Consider the following 22661-nt stretch of genomic DNA (forward strand, 5'->3'; position numbering starts at 1 on the left):
CTACTTTTCCACACTCGTGAGTTAAAACAAAAAGCACTCCAAAAGCGAAAATATCGAGATTTCGACCAACCCTACTGAGAGAGAGAATGTGTGTGTGTGGAACACAACCAACCAACTGCAACTGTTGTCGGTATGCACTTTGGCTGGATTTAAATTGAATATTGCAAAGCTCCGGACACCCGGCACCAGGTCCCCAAATGGCTCATAAATCCCTCAACGAATGGTGAACCGAATGGTTTACGCGACCGAAACGGTGAAACCTGGTTGAGGGGGTAACATTGGAGCAATGCACCCTTTCCGTTTACCCTTTTAATGTAAGGCAACGGCCGGTTTTTTGAACGGCCGGATGCCGAGGCCGGATTGTCAGTATCTATTTATAATGAGATACTAATCAGGTTACGTGTTAGTAGTGAAATAATATCGTAGCAAATTGCCGAAAATGCAATAAACCCTCTTTAATATTAGATTTTGGTTGTAAATGGGTGGTTTTCACCCGTTTCTCGATTCGGTCCCATCGTTTGTAGCTTAGCCAGATGGTAAGCAAAGCATTCATTTAGCAAACTGGTGCCACCCACATCCACAGGAACACTCAACATACAGCAGGACTGTTATGGAGCTAATGTTACAAAAGCCTGCAAATTTTACAATTTGGAAGTACATTCCGTTCATTCCAGTCTAGCGAGATTGGACGCTACTAAAAAAAAACTCCCTGGTGGTAGAATCCGGCATCCAGCACCTCGGGTGAAAAGTTCGGAAATGGAACATCGCCCCCGCCGGCACCGTGGCCATTGCTAATGAATGGGCAATCGAATTAGTAATGCCACCAGGAATATCATTAAACAAACAAATTATCTTCCTCCGTTATCAATGGACGCGCTAACCGGGGACATAAACTGGGCAGCATAAAAGAGATGCACACACATATCGTCGTAACGGTGAGCAGCATATGCACAGGTACTAATTCAAATTTCCTTTTAGCACACACCTTAAGCGAGATTAATGGAAATGGGGATTAATTATGTGCTGGCGAGATTTTATGCTGCTCAGTAAATTACGCAAACCGTTGCATAATGCAGCACGAAGAACTTTCGCTTCTCCACGATTCGGGTCACCATCTCGCAACATTGTGTACTGTAATGTTTGGTCCGGGAAGTGGTGGAAAACGTATCGCTTTCCAAGGGCAGCAAATTAGTGAATTTTCTGCGCAACTGCACCATTGCGCTTCACGCAGCAATCAATTCGAGAAAGACTAATACGCTGATTATCAGTGGAATTATCATAAATGGAGACGGACATTTAGGTGTTCTTCCGTAAGCCTCATTAGATGATTGACTCAAGGATAATAGGGTATTTAGAGGTAAACTGTTTAGCGCAGACAATGTTTTTGAGCTTGCAGTAATTAAACTCGCTGCCAGACAATTATGTTAAAGGTATTTCGACACTTCCTTACGTTTCTTACACTTACTACTTACAGTTATCACAATGAATGCGAGAATTAGATGCCATGGCGCTTACATAGATTACAAAACTATCGTTTTGCTGCATACTGCTACCAAAACGAGATACTAATTTAAGCCTAATTAACATCAATGATTTCACTGTTCTGCTTCATTTCTATTTGCTCAAGCTGAATAAACATCATTATAATTCGTGCGTATGACGCCTGTGGCGGAGATAAGAAATACACACACAATGTTCGCTAAATGCGACTGTCTGCCGTTCGGTACCGTGAAGCGTTATGAGTGTCTGATGATTGCAGCTTTCTTAAAGTCACATAAACCGAATCGATGCAGGAATCGGTGACGGTGGGTTGAGTAAATGGTAGAATGTTCTTTGAAAATCTTTGGGCACTTCATAAATGAATGAAATGAATAAATCATAGCGTTGGTTATCAAATCACTACGTTTCTTATCATTGCTACATGTTGTCATAGACAGTTTCTTTTCTCTCAAAATAAAATTTGATATAAATTGGTGAACTGTGTGAGGACTTGATTTCTATATTTAAACAATGCTACACTATTTCAGCAACACTAATAAATTCAATTGGTACGGTTTTCCGTTCAAACAAAATAGCATTATAATTAAAATGGGTTCTATTTTATGACGGCACAAGTTTGAATTAGTTTTGCAGAATACAAGAACTCAACATTAAGTGTGTGTTCCTAAAATTCGTGGTATACCCGCATGGTTGCACCAACAAGGGGAACAAATAATACGCACTGAACAACATGAAATCCATTCTTCATCTATCATCCGTAAAGCAAAAAAAAACATCGCTTATCTGGCCCGCAGCGTTCTTGTGTTGCTGTAGCATTACTATTCCGCGAAAAGGATTCGCTGTGTCCAAACTGCCATTTTCAGCGTATTATTTTATGTTTGCTCGTTTATTCCGATAAGATATTACTCCGCAATCATAAATGGTGATGGCATTTCCAGATCATTATCATTGAAATAGTTCAACAGTCTACTCGGCAAAGTACACGGTTTCGCCGCATCGAGCGGGTAGAGTTTTCAACAGGTTGGACATGACAAGGGCTGGCATCTTATCGGTCCGGGCGCGACTGTCAGTGCCAGAACTATCACCGGAATAAAAGAGCAAACCATTACGAATTCAGTTGCGCACCGTAGGGGTAGAATCGTGCCAGCGCCGGAGGCCGAAGTGAAGTGTGATACTGCTGGTATTTAATTTAATTTCCTCTCCTGCTATTACGACGACCGAGTGAAATGCCAGAAGATGATGGCAACGGCAACAGAAAGAATGGAATAGACAAAAAGATTCATTTATGGGTGGTGAAAAACACTGCCACGGCGGTTCTATCGGAAACAAAAAGAGCACATACCGGAAAAAAAACCTTTATAATACTATAAATAAAATAAATGGTATAGGTCACAGTTCTGCAAATATAAGGACGGTAGCTCCGAAATACCTCGGAAAATATCCGAAATGCACTCGAGAATCACCTTGAAAATTCTGAGAGGTCGGTTAGAATACAAAATGTACCGTTTGCTTGTTTAACTACTACGATGAACAACTTAATACGCTCCCCAACTTTAAACCCCATATAACAGCTGTTGAACAAACCACTGGCGCTTATAGACAAAACCCGATAAAACGACAAATTCTACGATTTTTCAACAAAATCTGTTTCGCTTCCTTTTTCTTTTACTCTCTTTCTCTCCCCCAAGCTATAAATGTGAACAGTTTCGCATGGGAAACGAATGATTATCTTCGTATCACGATAACAAAAAGTTTTTCCATTCCTTCCGGGAGCTGATATCACGATTAGGTTTAGTGAACAAGCTGCGGCGCAGGCAAAGTTTTTAATGAACCTCGAAAATCGAATTACTCTTATTATTTAAAAATTAAATGAGCAAATCTCGCAAGTGCGTCACTGAGGTGCTAGCACGGCGGCATCACTTTTGGTTGTTCATGTTTGTGTTTAGAATTTAGCGTGTTTATCACCTTCTGTAGCTTGAGTGTTGCAAATATTTAGTTACTTCGACATTTTGCGAATATCTTCAACCCATACAGGTTCAGGTTGAGATAGCTATCCGTTATTAATGAATCAATTTGAACTGCAAACAGTTAAAACTTCACTATTCCCGGTCAGAAAAATAGGATTGAAACGTCTTTCTAAACAAATTGGTTATTTCCGTTAAGTTCAAATTTTCATAAAAAATTAAGACATCAAAGTAAATACAACAAAATGTATCTATCCATTTAAGGGTGGTGAATATATATGAATGATTTCTTCACGGTTCTAAAAGAATGTCAATATCTGAGTGCTAAAGTAAGCATGTGCCTATTTTAATTACCTTTTGGGACTGCATCCGACTGCACATGATGGTGTTGGTTCCCACCGCACTGACGGCACTGTTGCTATTGCCGGTACTAGTGTTCGTGCTAATACCAGTGCTGCTAACCGCGCACAGTGTATTAGGAACCAGCATCGAGGCGCACATATTCTCATGGGGACTTTCGCTGCCGAGCGATACGGGTCGTGGACTTTCCGAGCAGGGTGATGCCTCACGAGATACACTTTCCGAGTCATCGTCCGACAGTATTTGTCCTGTAGGCCAGAAATAGTACACGTTGATGCAATCAGTGAATGATGTTCACAGTGATCCATTATCCAACGGGACAATGGTTGCTGGTTGGTGGGAAGCAAATAAAAAAAAATGCTGCCACCCAATACCGGCGCGCTTACCTTTCACATCGTCCAGATCGTTTTTCATCGGTTTAAACATTGACAGTTCGGAGTCACCGTCGATACCGAGCCAATTTTCTGCATTGTGAATATTGATCAGATCCTTCACCAGCTGCTCGTCACTTTTGCCACCAATATCGCCACCACGACCCTTGGCCGGACCGAACACATCGTGGTTGTACAGAGGATCGTTCACTACCGGGTAGCCTATCGGTGGTCAGCGGGGAGCGAGAAAGGAAAAGAGCGCATGAGATAAAGCCTTATGCTGGTAGGCGTCATGGAGCAACACCAAGTCGTGATGAAATTGATTCATGGTGTGCAAACAAGTAGCACCGAGGGAATGGGACAGAGTACCTACCGAGATATTGCAGATGCACCCTAATCTGGTGCATGCGACCAGTGAGGGGTTTGCACAGGACGACACTGCTGCTGCCGTTGAAACCGAGCTTCTGGAATGTGGTCGTACATTCCTTACCCTTGGGGGAAACCTTGCACACACCGATCTTGTAGCTGACTACCTCGATTGGCTCCTTGCACTCGATGATGCCACTGAAAAAAGAGGAAAAAAATCGTGAATAAGTGTGTGATGCAAGGATAGCACGAAAGTCAAACTAAAACTGAATCAATTCCATCCGTCCATCCGGTCGGACATCCGGCAGCACTCTAGGTCCCTGTGCAACCTTACATCACTCAACAAACGCAGCAGGAATTGAAGGTTCCCCTAATCTTGTCTGCTTTGCAGATACTTCCCTTAACTACGACTTCAACGAACCATTGATCAGCTGATGTCATAGTCACGCAGAAAAGTCCACAGCGGGTGGTCGATTCGTTTTTCTTTCCCTTGCTTTGCTGTTTCAATCAAACAGAACCCGCAAACACACACACACACATATATCGAGCACGAGCACTTGGGCGGTGCGCTGAGGTAAGACTAACATGACACAGTTTTCTATCACTCGCGGAAGATTCACAAGAAGTCTTAAGAATTGCCCTCGTTACATGTCACACCGTCGGATTCATCCAAACGATGGCCAGGACCGGGCGTAGGGCCGAACGTCGCCAGCATCCATTAGTGTTTGTCTCGCTCGATGAAGCATAGTGTGTTTCCTTTCAAGGACTAACCGTGCCGGTCTTGGAAGCTTTCAGCATCGTAAGCATTCACAGTCCCTGTTAGTGCGACCACCGCTATCAGTTAACTCACATAATTGGAATCCTTATAAGCCGGCAAAAAAAATCCCTAACGATAGAATATCGAGGTCGAGGCTAGAATGTGTGTGGTTTAGGACCTCCTACGGTGTACACGCTGTGTTGAAAAGATTGCGTTTGTACAGTATTTACGTTAAACGATGACCAAACCTCGTAGAGAATAGCACATTCAATTGTACCACCTTTTCGGAGCGAGAGTGAAAGCCGTTTGATGTAAAAATCAACAATTTAATTTAATTGTAATTAACATATCGGCGAAACATCAGTCATTTGGGTGGACTTTGTTATTGTATACTATCGGTCTGATGTAATTACGAATCGTTTAAGGCTGATGGCTATCTAATTAATTTTAAAGATAACAGATAATCTATGCAGAAGTGGGATTATTTTGTCTTAGCTTGATTGTGATCAAACTTTTTCTGACAAACAAGCAAAAAACTCGATTGTATTTTCAGTAAAACAAACTTTATACCATTGATCTAGTTGAGCGTGAAGGGTTAGTGATACAATTTTCAGATTTCTATACATTGCTTTAATCCGTTGATGTTTTAAGAGTACAAAAACACAAAAACGAGTGCCTTGATTGTCAACTTAATTGAATGTCGTATTTCTTTTTCGGCTTAAAACAGGCTGGGTGATTTCGCTCCCAGGCTGGGAGATTTCGCAGGATTTACTTTTCAATCAGATTTCGAATCACAGTCCCAATCTACTTCACCAACAGCTAATTCATCTTATGTGTAATCACACAACGGCAGAACTGTTGGTTCTCAGTATCTGCATCTGAACCCGTTTATCCGATTAGCACAAGACGATTGATTGAACGGACGTGGATGATGCGCATGTGAGATTGCAATCACTTTGCATCTTTCAGCACTGACTCCACTTGCTCGGTCTTATCCACTGCTTGCCCCGTCGAAAACATTGCGATACTTACTCTGGAAATTCGCCTTCCACCCGGCAGATGTACTCTTTCTGCACCTGCCGATTCCGAATCTGGTGCTCCATTTGGCGGGCCTTCTTGGGACTGCGCCCAAACAGCAGCAATCCGGACGTGAGCCGATCCAATCGATGGATGGTGCGGAGATTTTTCAGATTATACTCCTTCGCCAGGATGAACACGACCGTATTGTGACGGTAACGTCCACAGGGATGTACCTTTTCGTCGGAGCGGTGAGGTAAAGTTTAAGTTTAGTAATGAGTTGCTTTTTTTGGACATTTTAGATTGATTTCATTTTGCCATCGGGCATTACACGAGCGAATGAATGTTGGAAAATCGAACAGTGTAAAAAAATAGGAAGGAAAATATCAAACAAATTCCATAAATGAAATGAAAGATATTATGCGGCACTTCTATTTTATGTTAGATTTTAAACTTTGAACATGTTTGAACGCTTGAATGTGGTAAAGAATAACAAGGGACAATAATTTACTATAGTAAAATATTTATCATTAGTAAGGCAAACGAAAATACGATAATAATAACGATAATACGACAAATCGAAATTAGTGATGTTTGTTAAGAATTAGTTTCTGAACATTGAACGAAGGATTATAACCATACTTATGTGTTTGATTTGATTTTTAACTGGTTGATTATGTTGTTGATTGTATTTTTATAATGCAAATTAAATTTGTTAAACTATTTACGGTTAATTAAAAAAAACACAAAAACATAGCTTAGCTTAATGAACGTTGTTACTGTGTACCGAACGTTACAGTCTTTTATGATTTGCTTAGTAAAATATTTATCGATTGCAGCGTAAAATTGAACAAGTGCTACACTCTGTCTTATTAAACTTGGCAATTAGGTCAAACCCATCCATCGTCTAATGAGTATACACGCAAGCAAAAGTTAGAGTAATCGGTGGGATTGGTTTTATGGGCAAGAATTATGAGATACAGTACCACACGAACTCGCGATGAAAAAAAGTTAATGCAAACGTTCAGTGGCCAGTGCACCTGACAAAATACTAATGGCGTGAAAATTCCTTAGAGTAATCATGGTACGGGTACGATCATTTGGCAGTGACCGGGCACTACAGCACAGACTTCATGTGGAATTATATCACGAGCATCGTTATCCCTTTTGGCCATCCAGACGTCCAGGTTGCAAAGGCCGAGGTCGAACAGAAATGCATTCAGTACGGTTTCACATGCTGGTTGAGGTGTTGTTGATGTGCCGTACGGTTGCACCTTTCGTGTAATAAACTATTTCACTTGCACGAAGCCTTTCGCATGTACTGTTGACTCTGGAACTTTATTATGGTTGGCTTTATTTGAGTGCAAAGTTGATATATTCCATGTTCCTTCCACTATTCAGAATAGGGGCTAAATTATGATGGAGTAACAACATGCAACCATATTTACTGCTTCATTTTACTCAACCCCCCCGGTAGACAAGACAGTCAGTTGATGTATATAACTGCTGGCTTTTACGAGCAAATAGTGTGAGATACGTTGAATCACTAACTATCTGCACCGTAATTGGGCAGGTGAGGTAAAATTAAATGAGTATTTCTTCTGAAGGTGACTACATTGGAATCGTATACCTTGCTTGTTTTTAAACTACAGCACCTGGACGAATAATGCAATATTTAGTGATGCACGAAATTCAATTTCCCTGATAAACTGAAATCTTTCGGTTATCTATTCAATTCAGAGATAACTTTTACGTCCCAAATTCAAACAAAACACTTCTGCTGGAACTACTAATCGTTCGGAAATATATGATCACATTTGTTTGTGCACAAGGTATTTTCGGTACCAAGTATGTAATCATCGTTTGGGACAGTAATCCTATTAGCACCCTTTTTCTCGGTCCTTAAGTCAAACCAACAAATCAAGCAGGAATTTGCCTACACTTTGCCACGCTGCTCGGTTGCCTCCATAAATCGACAGAAATTTATTACCGTCCCAAGGATACACCTACAAGTGTATCCGTGTAACATCCCGACCGCAAGGTGGTTTTGATACGCGATACGCTAAATCTCCAGTGGCGCAAATATTTTAGCACGAATGCAAAGTGATCCTAGTCGAAAAACAGATACCTTTTCCATTCGAAATTTCCCATTATCTGTAGTGAAAGGCTATGCGTACGCGCACGGTAAACGTGCCACCACGTACGGGTTTTCGAGGGAGGGGGAGGGTTGGTGGGAGGGGCTGAACCGATACCGAAACCATTGTATCGTTATTTGTGCTTGGAGCTCATGGGATTGAGTGTGTTTTAACGCAAAAGTAACGTAATGAATCCCAAAATTCCGGCTTATCGGTATCAAAACAAAAGGATAATCTTCTTAATATGAAAAGAAAAGCTGATGCAGGTTTAAGGATGTTTTTTATGGTCCCGCTGTGTATTGGATTGGACGATTTCCACAGAAAAATACCACTGGAGAATGGCTAAAGGGGCAACGCGATAAAAAAAGGCTACTACTTTTGTCTACGTGCTACTGATAAATATCTTCATGTTAATTACTGGCCAAGAAAACTTGGTCTAAGCTGATAAGGGATCGTTGGGTACAAAGATGGGGCGGTTGGGCTAAAATTAAGTTAATTTATGTGATTTATTGCTAGCGGTAAGTAGATAATTGGCCCTGTGTAGATCTGTAGGTAAATTATATTGTTGCAGTTACTTAGCTTTAATACAGCTTAGTACTCATTCGCCTAATATCTTTGCAGGAAATATTCTTGATACATAAAAAAAACACCAAAACCAACGAAGCGCACGTTGTATCTGTTAAGAGGTGACGAACAAAATTTATTGGCAACATTGACAAAGGGTTTATTAGGATCGACATAACATAATTGATTTAGAGTGTGTCACTCAGAAGCTATGGTTTTGAAGTTTCCATAGAACCCAGCTGCCAATCATTCGTGGTACGAAATAAAAAGAACGATCGATAGTATAACACTGTCCAAGCCGAAAGTATGGTTTACGTGATGTTCACCCTTTGGGATTGTAATTTAAAAAATAAAGTATTATAAATGCTGTATGCGATTACATGCCAATTTCAGTGTCCCTCATGAGCTTCTACATTGTCCAATAACTGAAAGAAAAATATGTTCCGTGCGCCCATTGGTACAAACAAATTGGTTGGTACAAAATGTGCCCATTTCCCGAAGCTACTTGTACGAAACTGATCGACTCAATAAAATGTGAACAAAATCATTAAAAATCCAAAACGGATACAGCCTCTTCCTTTCCGAGTGGAGAACTTTTACGTAGATGCCGCTCGCATCCGTTCGACTGTCAAGACTGTATTCGACGCGATTGCTACGGGCGAAGGTTTTTCCAACTTTTTTTGTTGTTGTTGCTAAGGTCCTATCCATTGGCACACCAAAAAACGTCCTAGAGAGTGTGTGTAACCATCGATCCGGTTTGCGAGGGTTCTTCAATTTGAAAAGATGCTTCCGTTACTCGCTCCTTCGATAGTTCCCCAGCTATCCTGCAGTGAATCGTTATGGAGCTACTAAAAGGACTAACTTTTCCCAACCTACCGAAGCCTTCTTTCAAATCCCATCGTTCCGTGTGGCAGGAGAGCAGCGGAACACGAATGGATGGCCACTAAATTTTGCTTCGTTACATCGCACCGGCGGGGAGAATCAGAAGCGTTACCGAAATGAAGCGGAAGAGTGAAATCGAAAACGAATAAAGATGAAAATTTATCTAAGAAATGGGCTCTGACAAAGCTTCCAATGGTCGCCAAGGGAATGATTGGGCCAAACAGGCAATACTTGCCTTTGAAACTACCGGGCTGCCCCGGGTTGCCGCACTGTGAAAACAATTTTCTTTTCACAACTGCTCAAACTAAAAGTGTTACGAAGTGGATGATGATAGTCTTCGGCAAGAAAATGGCCGTAAACTTGATAACGTCGATAATGTTGGGTTGCGTATATGAGGACACATTTGGTGCGGTTTTGAGCGAGTGTGACAGAGTTCCTCCTTAACAGAGGACATTCTTTTTATTGCCGGCATTACGATCTTTATATCATCGTTTGTTAATGCATAGGGAAAATTGTAACGGAGGTCTGTGATTTCTTTTGCTAGACGCCCAACACAAACAAGGCTATGCTGGTAAAATGTTATTTATTTGGCACTTAAAAGTAAGGCATCAAGTTGTACAAAGCCGGTGGGGCAGTTTTCTGATTATTGAGGGATGATGAAAGCGTTAGTTAGAAGACTTTAATATCTTCATAATTACATGCGTGTGGGTACAAAACTTGTTAGTAAAACACTTCTTTTAAGCGTGCATACCATAGGTAATCATTCTTGTAGACCAGGGAGGATTCAAATATGTGGTCGGCCTCAGTACAAATGTTTACAGGAATGCGAAATATAGCCAATCCAGTTGGTTTTTTTTCTCGGCAATGCTCGCCCGTTGTAGAAGAAGAACCTAGTACGGTTTGAGTGCATTCCCCTTACTTGAGGCGTTGTATAAAATACTGATCCAGCATCGTAATGTGGTTTCGCAAAATAAAAAAGAAAACAGTTGCTACAGCCGACCAATTGCCTGTTCTTGTCTGTAGATCGGCGCTAAGGGTGCGACTTCAACCAAACAACACAGTGAATAGGATGAGCCGTAGATACACAGCAGGCACATCGGAAGGAAAGGGGTTTGGTGGAGGGAGAAGAGGTCGAAAGACACTCGGCGATCTTCATGGTCAGTGGGGTTTGTCAAACTACTTTACTCACCGGCAGCGAACATGGTTTGTCCAGGACTACGAGATCATTATCGACATAAATTATTTTTATTGAATGATCTAGCACGGGTGTCTCATGTCTGTTGCGGCCGGCACGAGCGTAACATATAGCCAACGCAAGAAAAGAAACACAGAGGCGTCAAGGTGCCGATGGTGTGAGCATTTTTTGTTTCCGGATTGTTTCCGAACAACCGTGGGGTTGGGGTTTTTGATTGTTTTTGTTTTGTTTTAGCGCGCATCAACCACAGCATCCGGTGTTTAAGGTTTGCGCAGGGCGGCAGGTTCACATGTGACACGATTGCATTTTGCAAATGCGATGGCACGGCGGGTGGGGGGATCATTACCAATGAGAGTCACAGAATCCGATCGGCGTCCAGGTGCAGCCACCGTTACACACGCACACATACATACACACCCGGGCAGAGTAATATTTCAGTGTTATTAATATTTTTTATCATGGCCACGATCATCGCTGTCATTGTTTTGTTACAGGCATTAATTATTATGCTACAGTCGGTGAGAGAGAGCTGATTGTGGGTGGGATTGGATGGGCGGGGCAGGATTTTATGCATGAACCATGACAGACAAAACCGCAACATTATGATGATTATTTATAGTGCAATACAATTAAAAAGGGACAAGAAATTTATGTTCCACAGTAATATTATTCGTTTTGCTAACTTGTACGTTCGTCCGTTTATTCCTTCTGCAATACTTTAAGCGTAATTCCTATTCAACCCATATTCAAACAATCGAATTCAAACAAAGGTATTGTAATGGTAAAATAGGTAATGGAGTAGGAATAATTCCTTTGACAATTTATTAAGCTTTTGATAAGCTGAATCTTAGTGCCTCGAGTTACAAGCACAGTGTGAGTGTGTCTGTGAAATGTTCAAGTGTGTTTATTGAGTAATTTTTAGCAGATGCATCATCGACGTGCAATAAAGCAACAGGAAGTATGGATTCGATAGCAATGATAATTTAATTGTTGTATTTTCTATTAAGTAAATTAAAAACGACCATGCGCCTCCACCGACGAATTCATTCTCGATGAAGAGCGGTTTTAGCAGCAATTTATTTGAATTCGTTAGTTTAATAATAAACTTCAGCAAAAATAACACAAAATACACACACACTCAAAAAATTGCACGAGCACAAGCATTTTCAATAAATTCAGTAAATCTTTTCTTGCATTTTTATTGCGTACTTTGCGCATTGCAGGATTTACAAGGTTAATGATGCTACGGGTCGCTGGTGTACGCAAGACAATCCTATTAAATCGTTAGTCACATGTTGCTTCGGCTCACAAATATTTGCGGCAATGTTATCGCGCAAAGCAGAGTACAACACAAACACAAATCTTTCCTCTCTACAAGAGCCAGAGTCACAAGAAATCTTCATCTTCAGAACGAGTAAACAAACTTGCGACAAATATAAGTATAAATCTCTTCTCGTTTGAGCAAGGCCGATAGTGAAGCACAGCCTTTGAACAAAGCAGTAATGCAGGGTTATTAAGCTTTTTTATGGGGGAAAAAAGTGAATGATGAACCGGTGAATAACAGATTGAACGCAGGGTGGGATAACGGCGAGAAAAAAATGTTTTCTAAAGCACATAAAGCTTACACTGCTGACACTTTATGTTGCCCTCGGAGGACCAAAAAATATGCTCCCATGTTGAAGGGGCGACCATGTTTTTCGGTACGGAGCACAATTTTGTGTCATTTGCCGTAACCCACTCATATCCTTATCTTGACACACAAAACATACTTTGCAGTGATTTTTATATTGATTTTGGTTGATGTATGTTTAGTGCTTGTGTATGGATTTGGCTGCCAAACACACATACATAAATGAATGTTGTAGCTCTCACACAAGCACACAAAATAAACGGCGGATATGATTTGCAATATTTTATTAGATTAAAGTCAAATAGAATTGTTGACGTAGAACCGCGGCACCTACATGGCACGAGAGATTATAATTTTATCTTCCATTTCGTTCAATATTTCGCCCGACATTTTGCTTTCCGGTGTATGATAAAGGTTTAGCGAAGCTTTTGCGTAAAAAAAACATGTTTTGTTTTCTGTACAACCAGTGAATGATTTATAGAAGCTTTCATAGTTTATGTTAACGATTTTTTGCTGATCAAGTCACCACTTCAGCAAGTTTGGTAACAACAGTGTCTAGTCTGCGTATACATTTATATACATTATACTAAAAGAGGTTTGTCTTTTAGTGCTATGTTTTTCAAAAACATAATGTTTTATTTAAAAAAAACTTTTTCCTGATAGTATTTTTCTGAAGCATTTGATCATTTAAATATTAAATGTTAAAATTATGTAAACATAAGTGCACGAAAATTCTTCAGGTTATAGTTAAACTAAACAGAAATTAAAAAATACAACAAAATAAATTTCATTTTGAGAGTTACATTTTCCGGTTTAATAATCTTTGCCTTCCAAGTGAATTGTTCCTCCAATCACGTACCGAAGGAACCGTTATTCCCTGGTGAAATCAATCGAAAGTAGAGATAACTCACAAATACACAATAGGAATCGTTAGCAATGACGACTAATCCCCAACTGTCTGAGTTGCCAAAATTGGATCGACAGTAACCGCTTCATTATATTTTTTTTTGAAATACTATAAATTTTAAATCAACCATCTCAGTTGATCATCCGTTACTTTTCGTTTCGTTATGGTACGATGATATCGGAGGCAAAGCTGCTTTGATCCGCTCTATACAATGCAATCAGGATCTTGATTTCAAAAAACCTTTCGAAAATAGAGTATTATTAGATTGATACTCAATGCTATGGATATAGTTTTAGGTTTTGAAAACGACAATGAAAACTACATTATAAATCTTCTGATGCATGTGGCAGTTGAACCGTTGAATCCATTTATCAGTACAAAAATCAAACTTTCTCGTGGCATTGTAATCTAAGATCATTAATCTTAGATACAATTCGAATAGAAAATATTTAATAGTTAGAAACAATAGAAATTATGAAAAGAAAATTATTTCTCAACCTATTCTAATTTTAATACCGTTTTAAAATGTGAAAAATTGCACGACATTTGAGTGTCTTTTTGGCATACTGCATACCATGAAGAAGCATTAGGTAGATAGAAAAATGTAAAAAAACCTTAGTTTTTAATGATAAATGGCCAAACTCATGGTTGACGTCGTTTCCCAACATTGCACGAGCGTTTCTTTGTTCAGAACCACTTCAACTACTTGGTTCTGATCTTTGAAAGGGTTGGGCCAGTGCGCCGGCATTGTTTAGTGTTTTGTTTAGCTTTCTTTTAAATCATATTTTCAATTATAATGTAAGAAAACAATAACTGTGGCATACACAATTACTTCCGTTATCAAGGAAGACGAAAGAGAATGCATTAAAATGTTGTTTAATTTTTGGAAAAATTTACTAAACCATAGGACCGATTAAAAACAAGTTTTGCGTAAGATTAAACTTTAAAGAATCGTTCACGAAAGCGAGTATAAAGTCTAAATCATGAAAAATAAATTACGAAATGAGCTTTATAACAATTTCAAAATGAAGTCTTAACAATTTCAGCACTTATTTCTTTTAAACTTACGAAACGAATGGATATCGAGGTAAAATTTAAAAAAGAATGTCATTCTGGTGAAAAAATTGGTGGGAAAAGCGTTAATCAAATCAAACACAAGCAGGAACACATGTCAAATTCCGATTTGACGTATCGTTGCTACACGTTTAACAGCTTTTAATAATAAGCGTAACAAGCACTACGTATTAATTTGTAAACAACTATCCGAATGAAGTAAAGAAAATGGCGGTCATTTAAGCCACTTACTGGTATAGATGCTGGTTTGTTCACAACCACAATATCGTCGTCCATGTGCACTATTGTGATTGGCTGACTAGTTACTGGAACTTCATGTCTGGAAAATACAACACTCATATGTAGATGACTTTGGTAAGGGTTTTTGTTCGGGTTTGTTTGAAGTATATTCAATAGTAGAGAAAAGAAATTAACTGATTAAGCGATACACAAAATAACACAAGAAAGAGTAAAAAAAACATGTTCCAAACGAAAACATATTCCAAACGTTAATCAATAACTGCCGGTATATAATGAAGTTTTTGTGGTTTTGTTCATTTACATACTGTGACATTATTATCCCAATGAACTATGAAAGTAGAAAATGTACCGAACCTTGGGAAATATTGTATTGTTTATTTTAAGTGAGGTTTTAATCACATTTTATCGCCTTTCATTGATTGAATGAATTTTATCATTTTGCCTTTCAACAAAAATTAGAACAAATGGTTAAAGTTATCGAATACTTCTACGACTACCTCACAAGATCTATGCTTACCATTTCTGGTTTTTATTGATTTTATTTACCAGTAGCCGGATAGTCAGTCCTGCGTACGGGAGTTTTGTCTGGATGGAAATTTTAGATCGGTCCTGTCGTGTGAAGACCGGCGCCGCTACCAATACAACACCGTGCTGCGGTGATCAAGTTACATATCCTTTAATTTATCATTTATGGCTAGCAAAATACTTGAAGTTTCTTTTTACAGCGACCGGGCGAGTGGTTTTAAGCGTAGACAACTTTCGTAAATAAATTCCCCTTATCGCATGAGCATGACTTGGGTCAGTATGACCAACGGTGTAGCTTCTGATATCGTTTTTAAGTGATCATAATACAATGTTACGACGCTAAGCATAAATATTTATACGGCAAAAAACAATCCCATACTCTGAGCGGTTGGTACAATGTCTTCTTTCAGGAGGAAAAGGGGCAAGTTGATTAGGAGTACTGGAAGGAATGGCAAAAGCATAGGATAATGTAAAAGCATGAGCGAATAGAGTATATAGTGACAGTAAGGTATGTACGTTTGTAGCATGTTTTTTGGGAAATCTACTGTCAATTGTAACACAAAATTTAAGTTTTGCTGTTGTTTTGCACCAAATATTTACAATTAAATGCAAATTTATAACTTTGAGAGCTTGTGGGAGATCGTTAGTTCTCTCCAAACAAAAAAATGCGAAAAACTTCGTTCGTGATTTTGTACAGAACGTGATATGACACATGTTCTCGGATCGGTGTGTGGATCAAAGTATTGTTTAAATATTTGGTTAAAAAAGTACTGTGTTTGAGAATCAATATTCTTCATAAAGTTTATAAGCACCTTACAAAAGAAGGAACGGACATCTATTAAAGAAAATATTTGCTCAAAACTAGAGCTGTTTCGGGTGATAAGATTAAGAATAACAAAGAATTGAACTGTACATCTGTGCGATTGAACACAGAGAAAAATTAACGTGGTAATTTAAAAGATAAAGACATAAGCATGAGGAGTTATGATATCAAACAAAAGTACAATTTTTACAAAAAAAATATACCAAATTGAGGAACTAATAATAATGAAAAATATGCTTGTGGGGTAAGGTAATGTTGGGTTTTTTTTACAATTAATGTAATGATACAAATGATGACGAAACTTATCAAAAATGACGAACATAAATTTAACAATTCGGAACAAAAAGTTTTACTTGTAACAAATATTCCGCATGACGGATTGTCCTGTGATTTAAATAATTAATTCAATTACCTGTGTACGATGTTCGCTAGGAGATCGTTGTGTTTTAACCTATAGTCAGTTGGCACTTTTTCGTAGTTCACGGTTAGAGTACCTGCTTTGATGCACCGTTCGTACTCCTCGGCTGGGTGTGCTCGAAATTCTCGGGCAAATACGTCTAAAATTTTCTCACCAACCCAGCGGCCTTTAGTAAACGTGGTGAAAGTGAAATAGTACGGATAAACTTTTCGTAGGCCTGTTGAAGAAGTTAAATTGTACGTTAATATATCGCTGAATGCCAATCATATAGTGTGTTAATTATTCTACGGAGATACCGCTTTAAAAATAGGATATAGATTATGTGATTTTGTTACAAATCATGATGCTATTGCTAAGCAATATGTCCGTATATTAAAAAAAGGTTTTATTTAACGAATAACCAATAAGAAAATTTTCGCGGATTTCACTCACCATTTTCAATATAGTACGATGTTTCATGGTACCGCTCATCAGTGAAACCGGGCCGTTTTGCTTTCAGAGCTTTGGTTTCCAGCTTAGCCTGCAAAAACAAGAAAAACAATCAAACTCGATCACCTGTTTTGCGCTACGTTCCAGATATTCATGCATATATGACTAGAACTATATGACACAAATTGTGGCACAAGAACAATACTTAGTAACTATCTGTGATAAAATGCTTACATAGCATCGTAGTATTCAAGAAGTCTTTGATAATAAATTGATTGTTTGCTCTTTGGCCGTATCGTTTTCCCCGAATAACTGAACCAGAAGGGACAGAGTAATTGAGCTTGAAAGAGAGATGACTATAATTATACGCCAAACATTCCTAAAGGGGAAAGCATTTATCGATATCTGCATTTGACAAGTGCCTCCCGGACGCTGGACATCGACTAATGACGATTTAGGAAGAGGTTATTCCTTTACATGCATAAGCACCGTGTCATCCCTTCTTAGTGGATTTCAAATGTTCGTGATCAAACGATGTCAAATGCAACGGATATCCAGGAAGTTTGTCTTCAGAGTTGGGTAATAAATAATTAAGGTTACTCCTTTTGCCCTTATTTTTAAACATGAATCAATTTTGTTTTCTTTAATCATACAATCAACTCCCATGGTTTACTTCAATAATAAAAAAAAACTTTCGAGAATCTTTTTACTAATAAGCACATGAATTCATTTTTAACATAATTAGTTTTTTTAAGTTAATTTATTTCAATTACTTTACCATCCCTTGAGTTCCTAGTTTCATTTGCGGTCGTATTAATGAATATATCATGGATCTTTTTTTGTTACAGTTAGCAAACATATCTCACTATTTTCATGTTAAAATATACTCAAGCTACATAGCTTCAAGCAATTGTACAACAACTCGTTCATAACTTGGGGCTAACAAACTGTATACAATGGGTAATAACTTTGTTTATCATAGACCTTCCCGAACTCGCAGGCACAAAAAATGGTCTACATACTGAAGCGCGTGTCAAAACAACGGTGGAACGGTAGAAGAATATTGTGAAACATGTCACGCTTCTTTTCCTGCTCGGCATAACTCCAACTGGAAAGTTTTCTAGTTCTGCTGCATGTCGGCAAGATGCACCGCTTTGTAGTTGTGAAGAAAGCGGAATAGTTTGTTATGCAAAAATTATACTTGCGTTGGAATGGAGTTTCTTGCGCGGAAGTTTATCCATAGCCGCCGGATGTAAACCACACAGCACTAGCAAACTACAATGATAAACTCTTTCGCCTATGCTTTCACAGTTTTTGTTGCAAGCATATTCATTTCCCTGGGTTCCGCATCTGCTCGTATGCAAAACTCACTGTTCTTACATACGTTCATTATATTTGCACTTGCTCTCCCCATATGGTACGTTTGCTGTGCAAGGCATTTACGAGGAAAATGTACATCCAATTCGGTGTTGATGTGACTCGTTTACCGAAAAGATGCACATATTCTACACTATCACAGCCCAGTCAAAACAATTCATTATGCTTTGTTTTGTTTGATGAAAAAAGCCCATCTGATCCATATTTTGGGGGTTTTATGGATTCACCATCTCTGCTACGTACTCTCCATTAAGGTTGATTTGGTTCAAAATAGCATTACATGATACATGTTGTCCTATGTTGTGGATGAAAGTTGTTGCAAGCTAAAAAATAAACTCGGACCTGCGTATCTCAACCTCAACTCCGCTGTGACATAAGACGTACCAGTTTGGGAAATATCTGCATTAGAAACAATGCCTAGTGAATAAACAACTTTGGCGTAGACTTGTCCAAGGTCTAAGGTCTTTCATCTCTTCGGCGTACAGTGGACAGTAAAAGCAAGTTCAAATGAGTGTTACTATTTTGTTGCTACACTGCAGTCATTGTTACAGTATTTTATGAGTCTGTCGTCTGTGCGCTTCAGGTTATTTAATGGTTGATTACTCGCTATATAATAATACATTTCGATAAAAAAAAAATCATCGTTTCATACACGGTTTGTTGAAATGTTCAAAAAGCATCTAAAATAGACGGTTAACATTTTCAATATTAGCTTTTGTTCCGGATATATGTTACAAATAAACCGTTTGATAAAAAAGTGTCAGAAATCAATATTGCTAGCGCCAGTTCGCCCATCACCCACACACCAGCCAGCAAAATTCTTAGCGAAAGCAAATATTTTCCACTTTTCACTGTACAGTCCACACGCAAAGGGGGCAGTACTTTAATAAACCATTTGCAGTGTGTTTTTGTGCAATTTTACGTTTCGCAATCTTCTGGACGCCGAATGCGAAACCATATTTTACCAAGCCAGACAACATTCATTGTTGTCATAAACAATAACCTGCCCCGAGATCGGTTGGGCCTTTTATTAGAACCATCTCGGCCATCTCGGTGACGACGAGGATGTGGTTGGTCCGCTCCCAACAATACCCGGAGCGATAAGGCCAACGGTTCCATTGCCCGACTGTTGCTCGGATGCGCCCAGCGATTTTTTTTGTTTCTTTGTTTATTTCACATCTTTAGTATTTACGTCGATGACCAAACCCCATATCCGTTACGCGGGATATTTGCATTTGCGTTCGGTTCGTTCTTCGGCTCCTTCACAAAACGGAGGGTGATTTTCCGCGACTGGCACTAACACGCGCACCTCACACGCGCGAATATAGCAATAGCAACGCGCGCTGTCATACTTTTTCATTACGCCCCGTTTAATAACGCACACTGTGTTCCGCGCCGTGTTGTATAAATTAGCGTTTTCAATTTCATCCTTCGTCTGCGGCACTGAGGCGATATTTACTTAATCACGCGCATCCTGCCAGGCGTGGAATTTGCATCCAACCGCAGCTCACCGTTCGAAATTGTGTGCGCGTTAAGCCAGGCTATATTTTAAAATATGCTATCGCCCAGTATTTAACGGTTTGCGAGTGTGTCTCGGCGGGAATACTTTCTTCGGAATGTACTCGGTTTACTTTCGGTACAGAGGGAGAAAATTTATCACGCCAGAACATAGCGGAAGCCCGGATCCATTGGCAATGAACTTCGGAAACTGTTTTGAGCAATTAATTTAACAATTCAACGAAATCATCTTTAACGCCCATATTCTTTTGGAAGCGACCCAGTCTGATTGACGGTGTTAAGATGTGAAACAGATTAATCTTAAATACACGCAATTATTTCAGTGTAAGGAAGTTTCATTTCACCAGCAAACAGTAATATTTAATAGCTTGTTAATAATTAATCAATTGGAGCGGCCCATTGGAGTGGCATGATGGTAGCGGCGCCGGTCTTCACACGAACGGACCGGACCAAAATCCCATCCGGACCAATCTCCCGTAACAAGGACTGACTATCCGGCTACGTGGTAAAATAAGTCGATACGGCCAAGTCGCCCTAACTAAAAACAAAAAATAATAATTAATCAATCAGCTTTAGAGTTTAAGTTACAATTTTATTTGCAAGATACATCAAAATTTCGAAAGGGAGTGATTGGCATAACTGTACGTCGCGTTCTAGAAAGAATACAGGTAACTTTGCTGCTTTTTGTGCATACATAACCCCGAGATCAATTGATTTGAAAATGAAAAATTAAAAAAAATCAAGTTTGAAGTATTGTTTCTACCCCAGCATCCGGGCGAAGGTTCGCGCTTTGTTGTCGTCGAAAAGCAACTGCAAACCATTATCTTGATTGCTCTTATTGCACACATCCATCGCGTGATGATGGTATTTAATTAAAACGTGATCCAATATCTGATACGTGACAAAACACGCTCGATCGTTAATCGATTTACAGCACGCACGGTATCGGGCGCAGTTTACCTGATGGGTCGGCACCAATCGTTACGGGTAGATGGAATCACGTCAACCGGTGATGTAAAGCACTCCCACGGTACCGTCTTTTCTTTTGATCGGGCGGACGGGAAACAAGCTGATTCACAGCAAATAATCCACCAATGAGCAGGTGTCGGTAAAACAAGGTATACCAACGATAACGGCAAAGCGTAGATAGAAGGGCGCACTTGCTTCTGGTCCAAAAAACTACTTTAGAATGTATTATTCGTAGAAGAAGTTAACAAAAAATAAAACACATCAACGATACTAGTCAAGGGCGGTTCCCTTTATGGCTATTTCCTTTACACGGTGACGCTTTAAAAAGTACACAGTAAAACATGGCAAAACAACAAAAAACATAAACACACACACACGCACACACAACATCTAAGCCGCAGCATCCTACTGTTGGTACGTACCTTTTTCAAATCCTTGACCGGTTCGCTTTCGTCCGCTTTTCGCTTCTCGGTTGAGACCAGTTTCGTTTTTTCCTTTTCCGTCATGATAATCTGCGTAATGGGAACGGTCAGACGAGCGCCGGGAACCGGAAGTGGTTTGGGTTGGATGATGATGATGGTACGGACACGCGAATTAGATGGCCGAGGATGGGAATGCGAAAGGAGAAAAGAAAAAACAAGAAAGAAAATGCAAAATTAATCAAAACGAAACTTGGGACACTTTTTTTCTTGACGCGTAGGTTCCATTTACTCTACAGCGGTCGATCCACGCGCTGGTAGGATCCCTTCACGAAGTACAGATGTATAGGCGAGGTAGCATTCGCGGCGGAGTAGACGAATGGATTGAGAAGCAAAGTTTTTGCTTAGTGAACGGTAATCTTATTTTCGAACCTTTAAATATTTATATGTAAAAGCATGTGCTGCATTTACCCTAACGATTTTTATTCGCACATTAGGAACGGTCAAGTGAATGGAAACACTGAGGACAACATTCAATGAAAAAGATCCGAAATTCCGATCCGATTTTAACAACATTTTTATAAATCTCTCATACAAAGTAGAGCAACAACAAACTGTAAAGATTTCAATGCCTACAGTTGATGCAATTTCTGCGCCATATAAATCGGTACCTCAACTATTTGCTTTACCTTCACATACATTTTTCACAAGCATTCCAATGAAGATATCTACAAAGAAACATATTTACGGCTTAACTACATCTTTCTGTTTTTTTTACGGCAATTACCTTGAAAACGCTTTTTTTCTTACCCAAAGTCGAATGCCAGGTGCACGAAATTCGACAACGAGCTCTAACAAACTCTCTGCAAACTAGCGGAAAGTTATTCCACCGTGCTTTGGTAGGTTTAAAAAGGTAGTAGTAAAGGAATGCATTCTCAAAAAAAAGTTCGATTTCTTAAAACAAGCTTTCACTTCCATCCACCTCGTGCGAAGCGTAGCCTTTCAATTATTCTGCCATTTTCCGGGTCTTTTGGAACTGTTTCCCAAACGCAAAGACTTTCACAACTTTTTTCCACCATCATAACAAACAAAACCTACAAAAGAATGCAATGGCAAGGCTCAACGAGAAGGAGAAACAGAAACGTAAATCAAACAGCATCTCGATTGCAACGAACCCATCCTTTTGAATTCGAGAGTGTTGGACCACGGGTAGAAAAGTTA

At 39.4% G+C, this 22661-nt stretch overlaps 1 protein-coding gene across 1 annotated transcript in view; it reads right to left on the minus strand.

Moving 5' to 3' along the window:
* LOC128715791 (uncharacterized) overlaps positions 1-22661 on the minus strand; it is an 87400-nt gene that overhangs the window by 3491 nt on the left and 61248 nt on the right. Inside the window, exons 2-9 of the mRNA XM_053810706.1 lie at positions 21444-21533; positions 17161-17248; positions 16723-16945; positions 14954-15041; positions 6351-6571; positions 4569-4759; positions 4211-4417; positions 3819-4072 (exon numbers count right to left, since the gene is read on the minus strand). Coding sequence (XP_053666681.1) covers positions 3819-4072; positions 4211-4417; positions 4569-4759; positions 6351-6571; positions 14954-15041; positions 16723-16945; positions 17161-17248; positions 21444-21533 — 1362 coding nt within the window. The remainder of the gene's footprint in view (positions 1-3818; positions 4073-4210; positions 4418-4568; positions 4760-6350; positions 6572-14953; positions 15042-16722; positions 16946-17160; positions 17249-21443; positions 21534-22661) is intronic.

This window comes from Anopheles marshallii, chromosome 3 (genome assembly GCF_943734725.1).
Source record: "Anopheles marshallii chromosome 3, idAnoMarsDA_429_01, whole genome shotgun sequence".
Taxonomy (NCBI): Eukaryota; Metazoa; Arthropoda; class Insecta; order Diptera; family Culicidae; genus Anopheles; species Anopheles marshallii.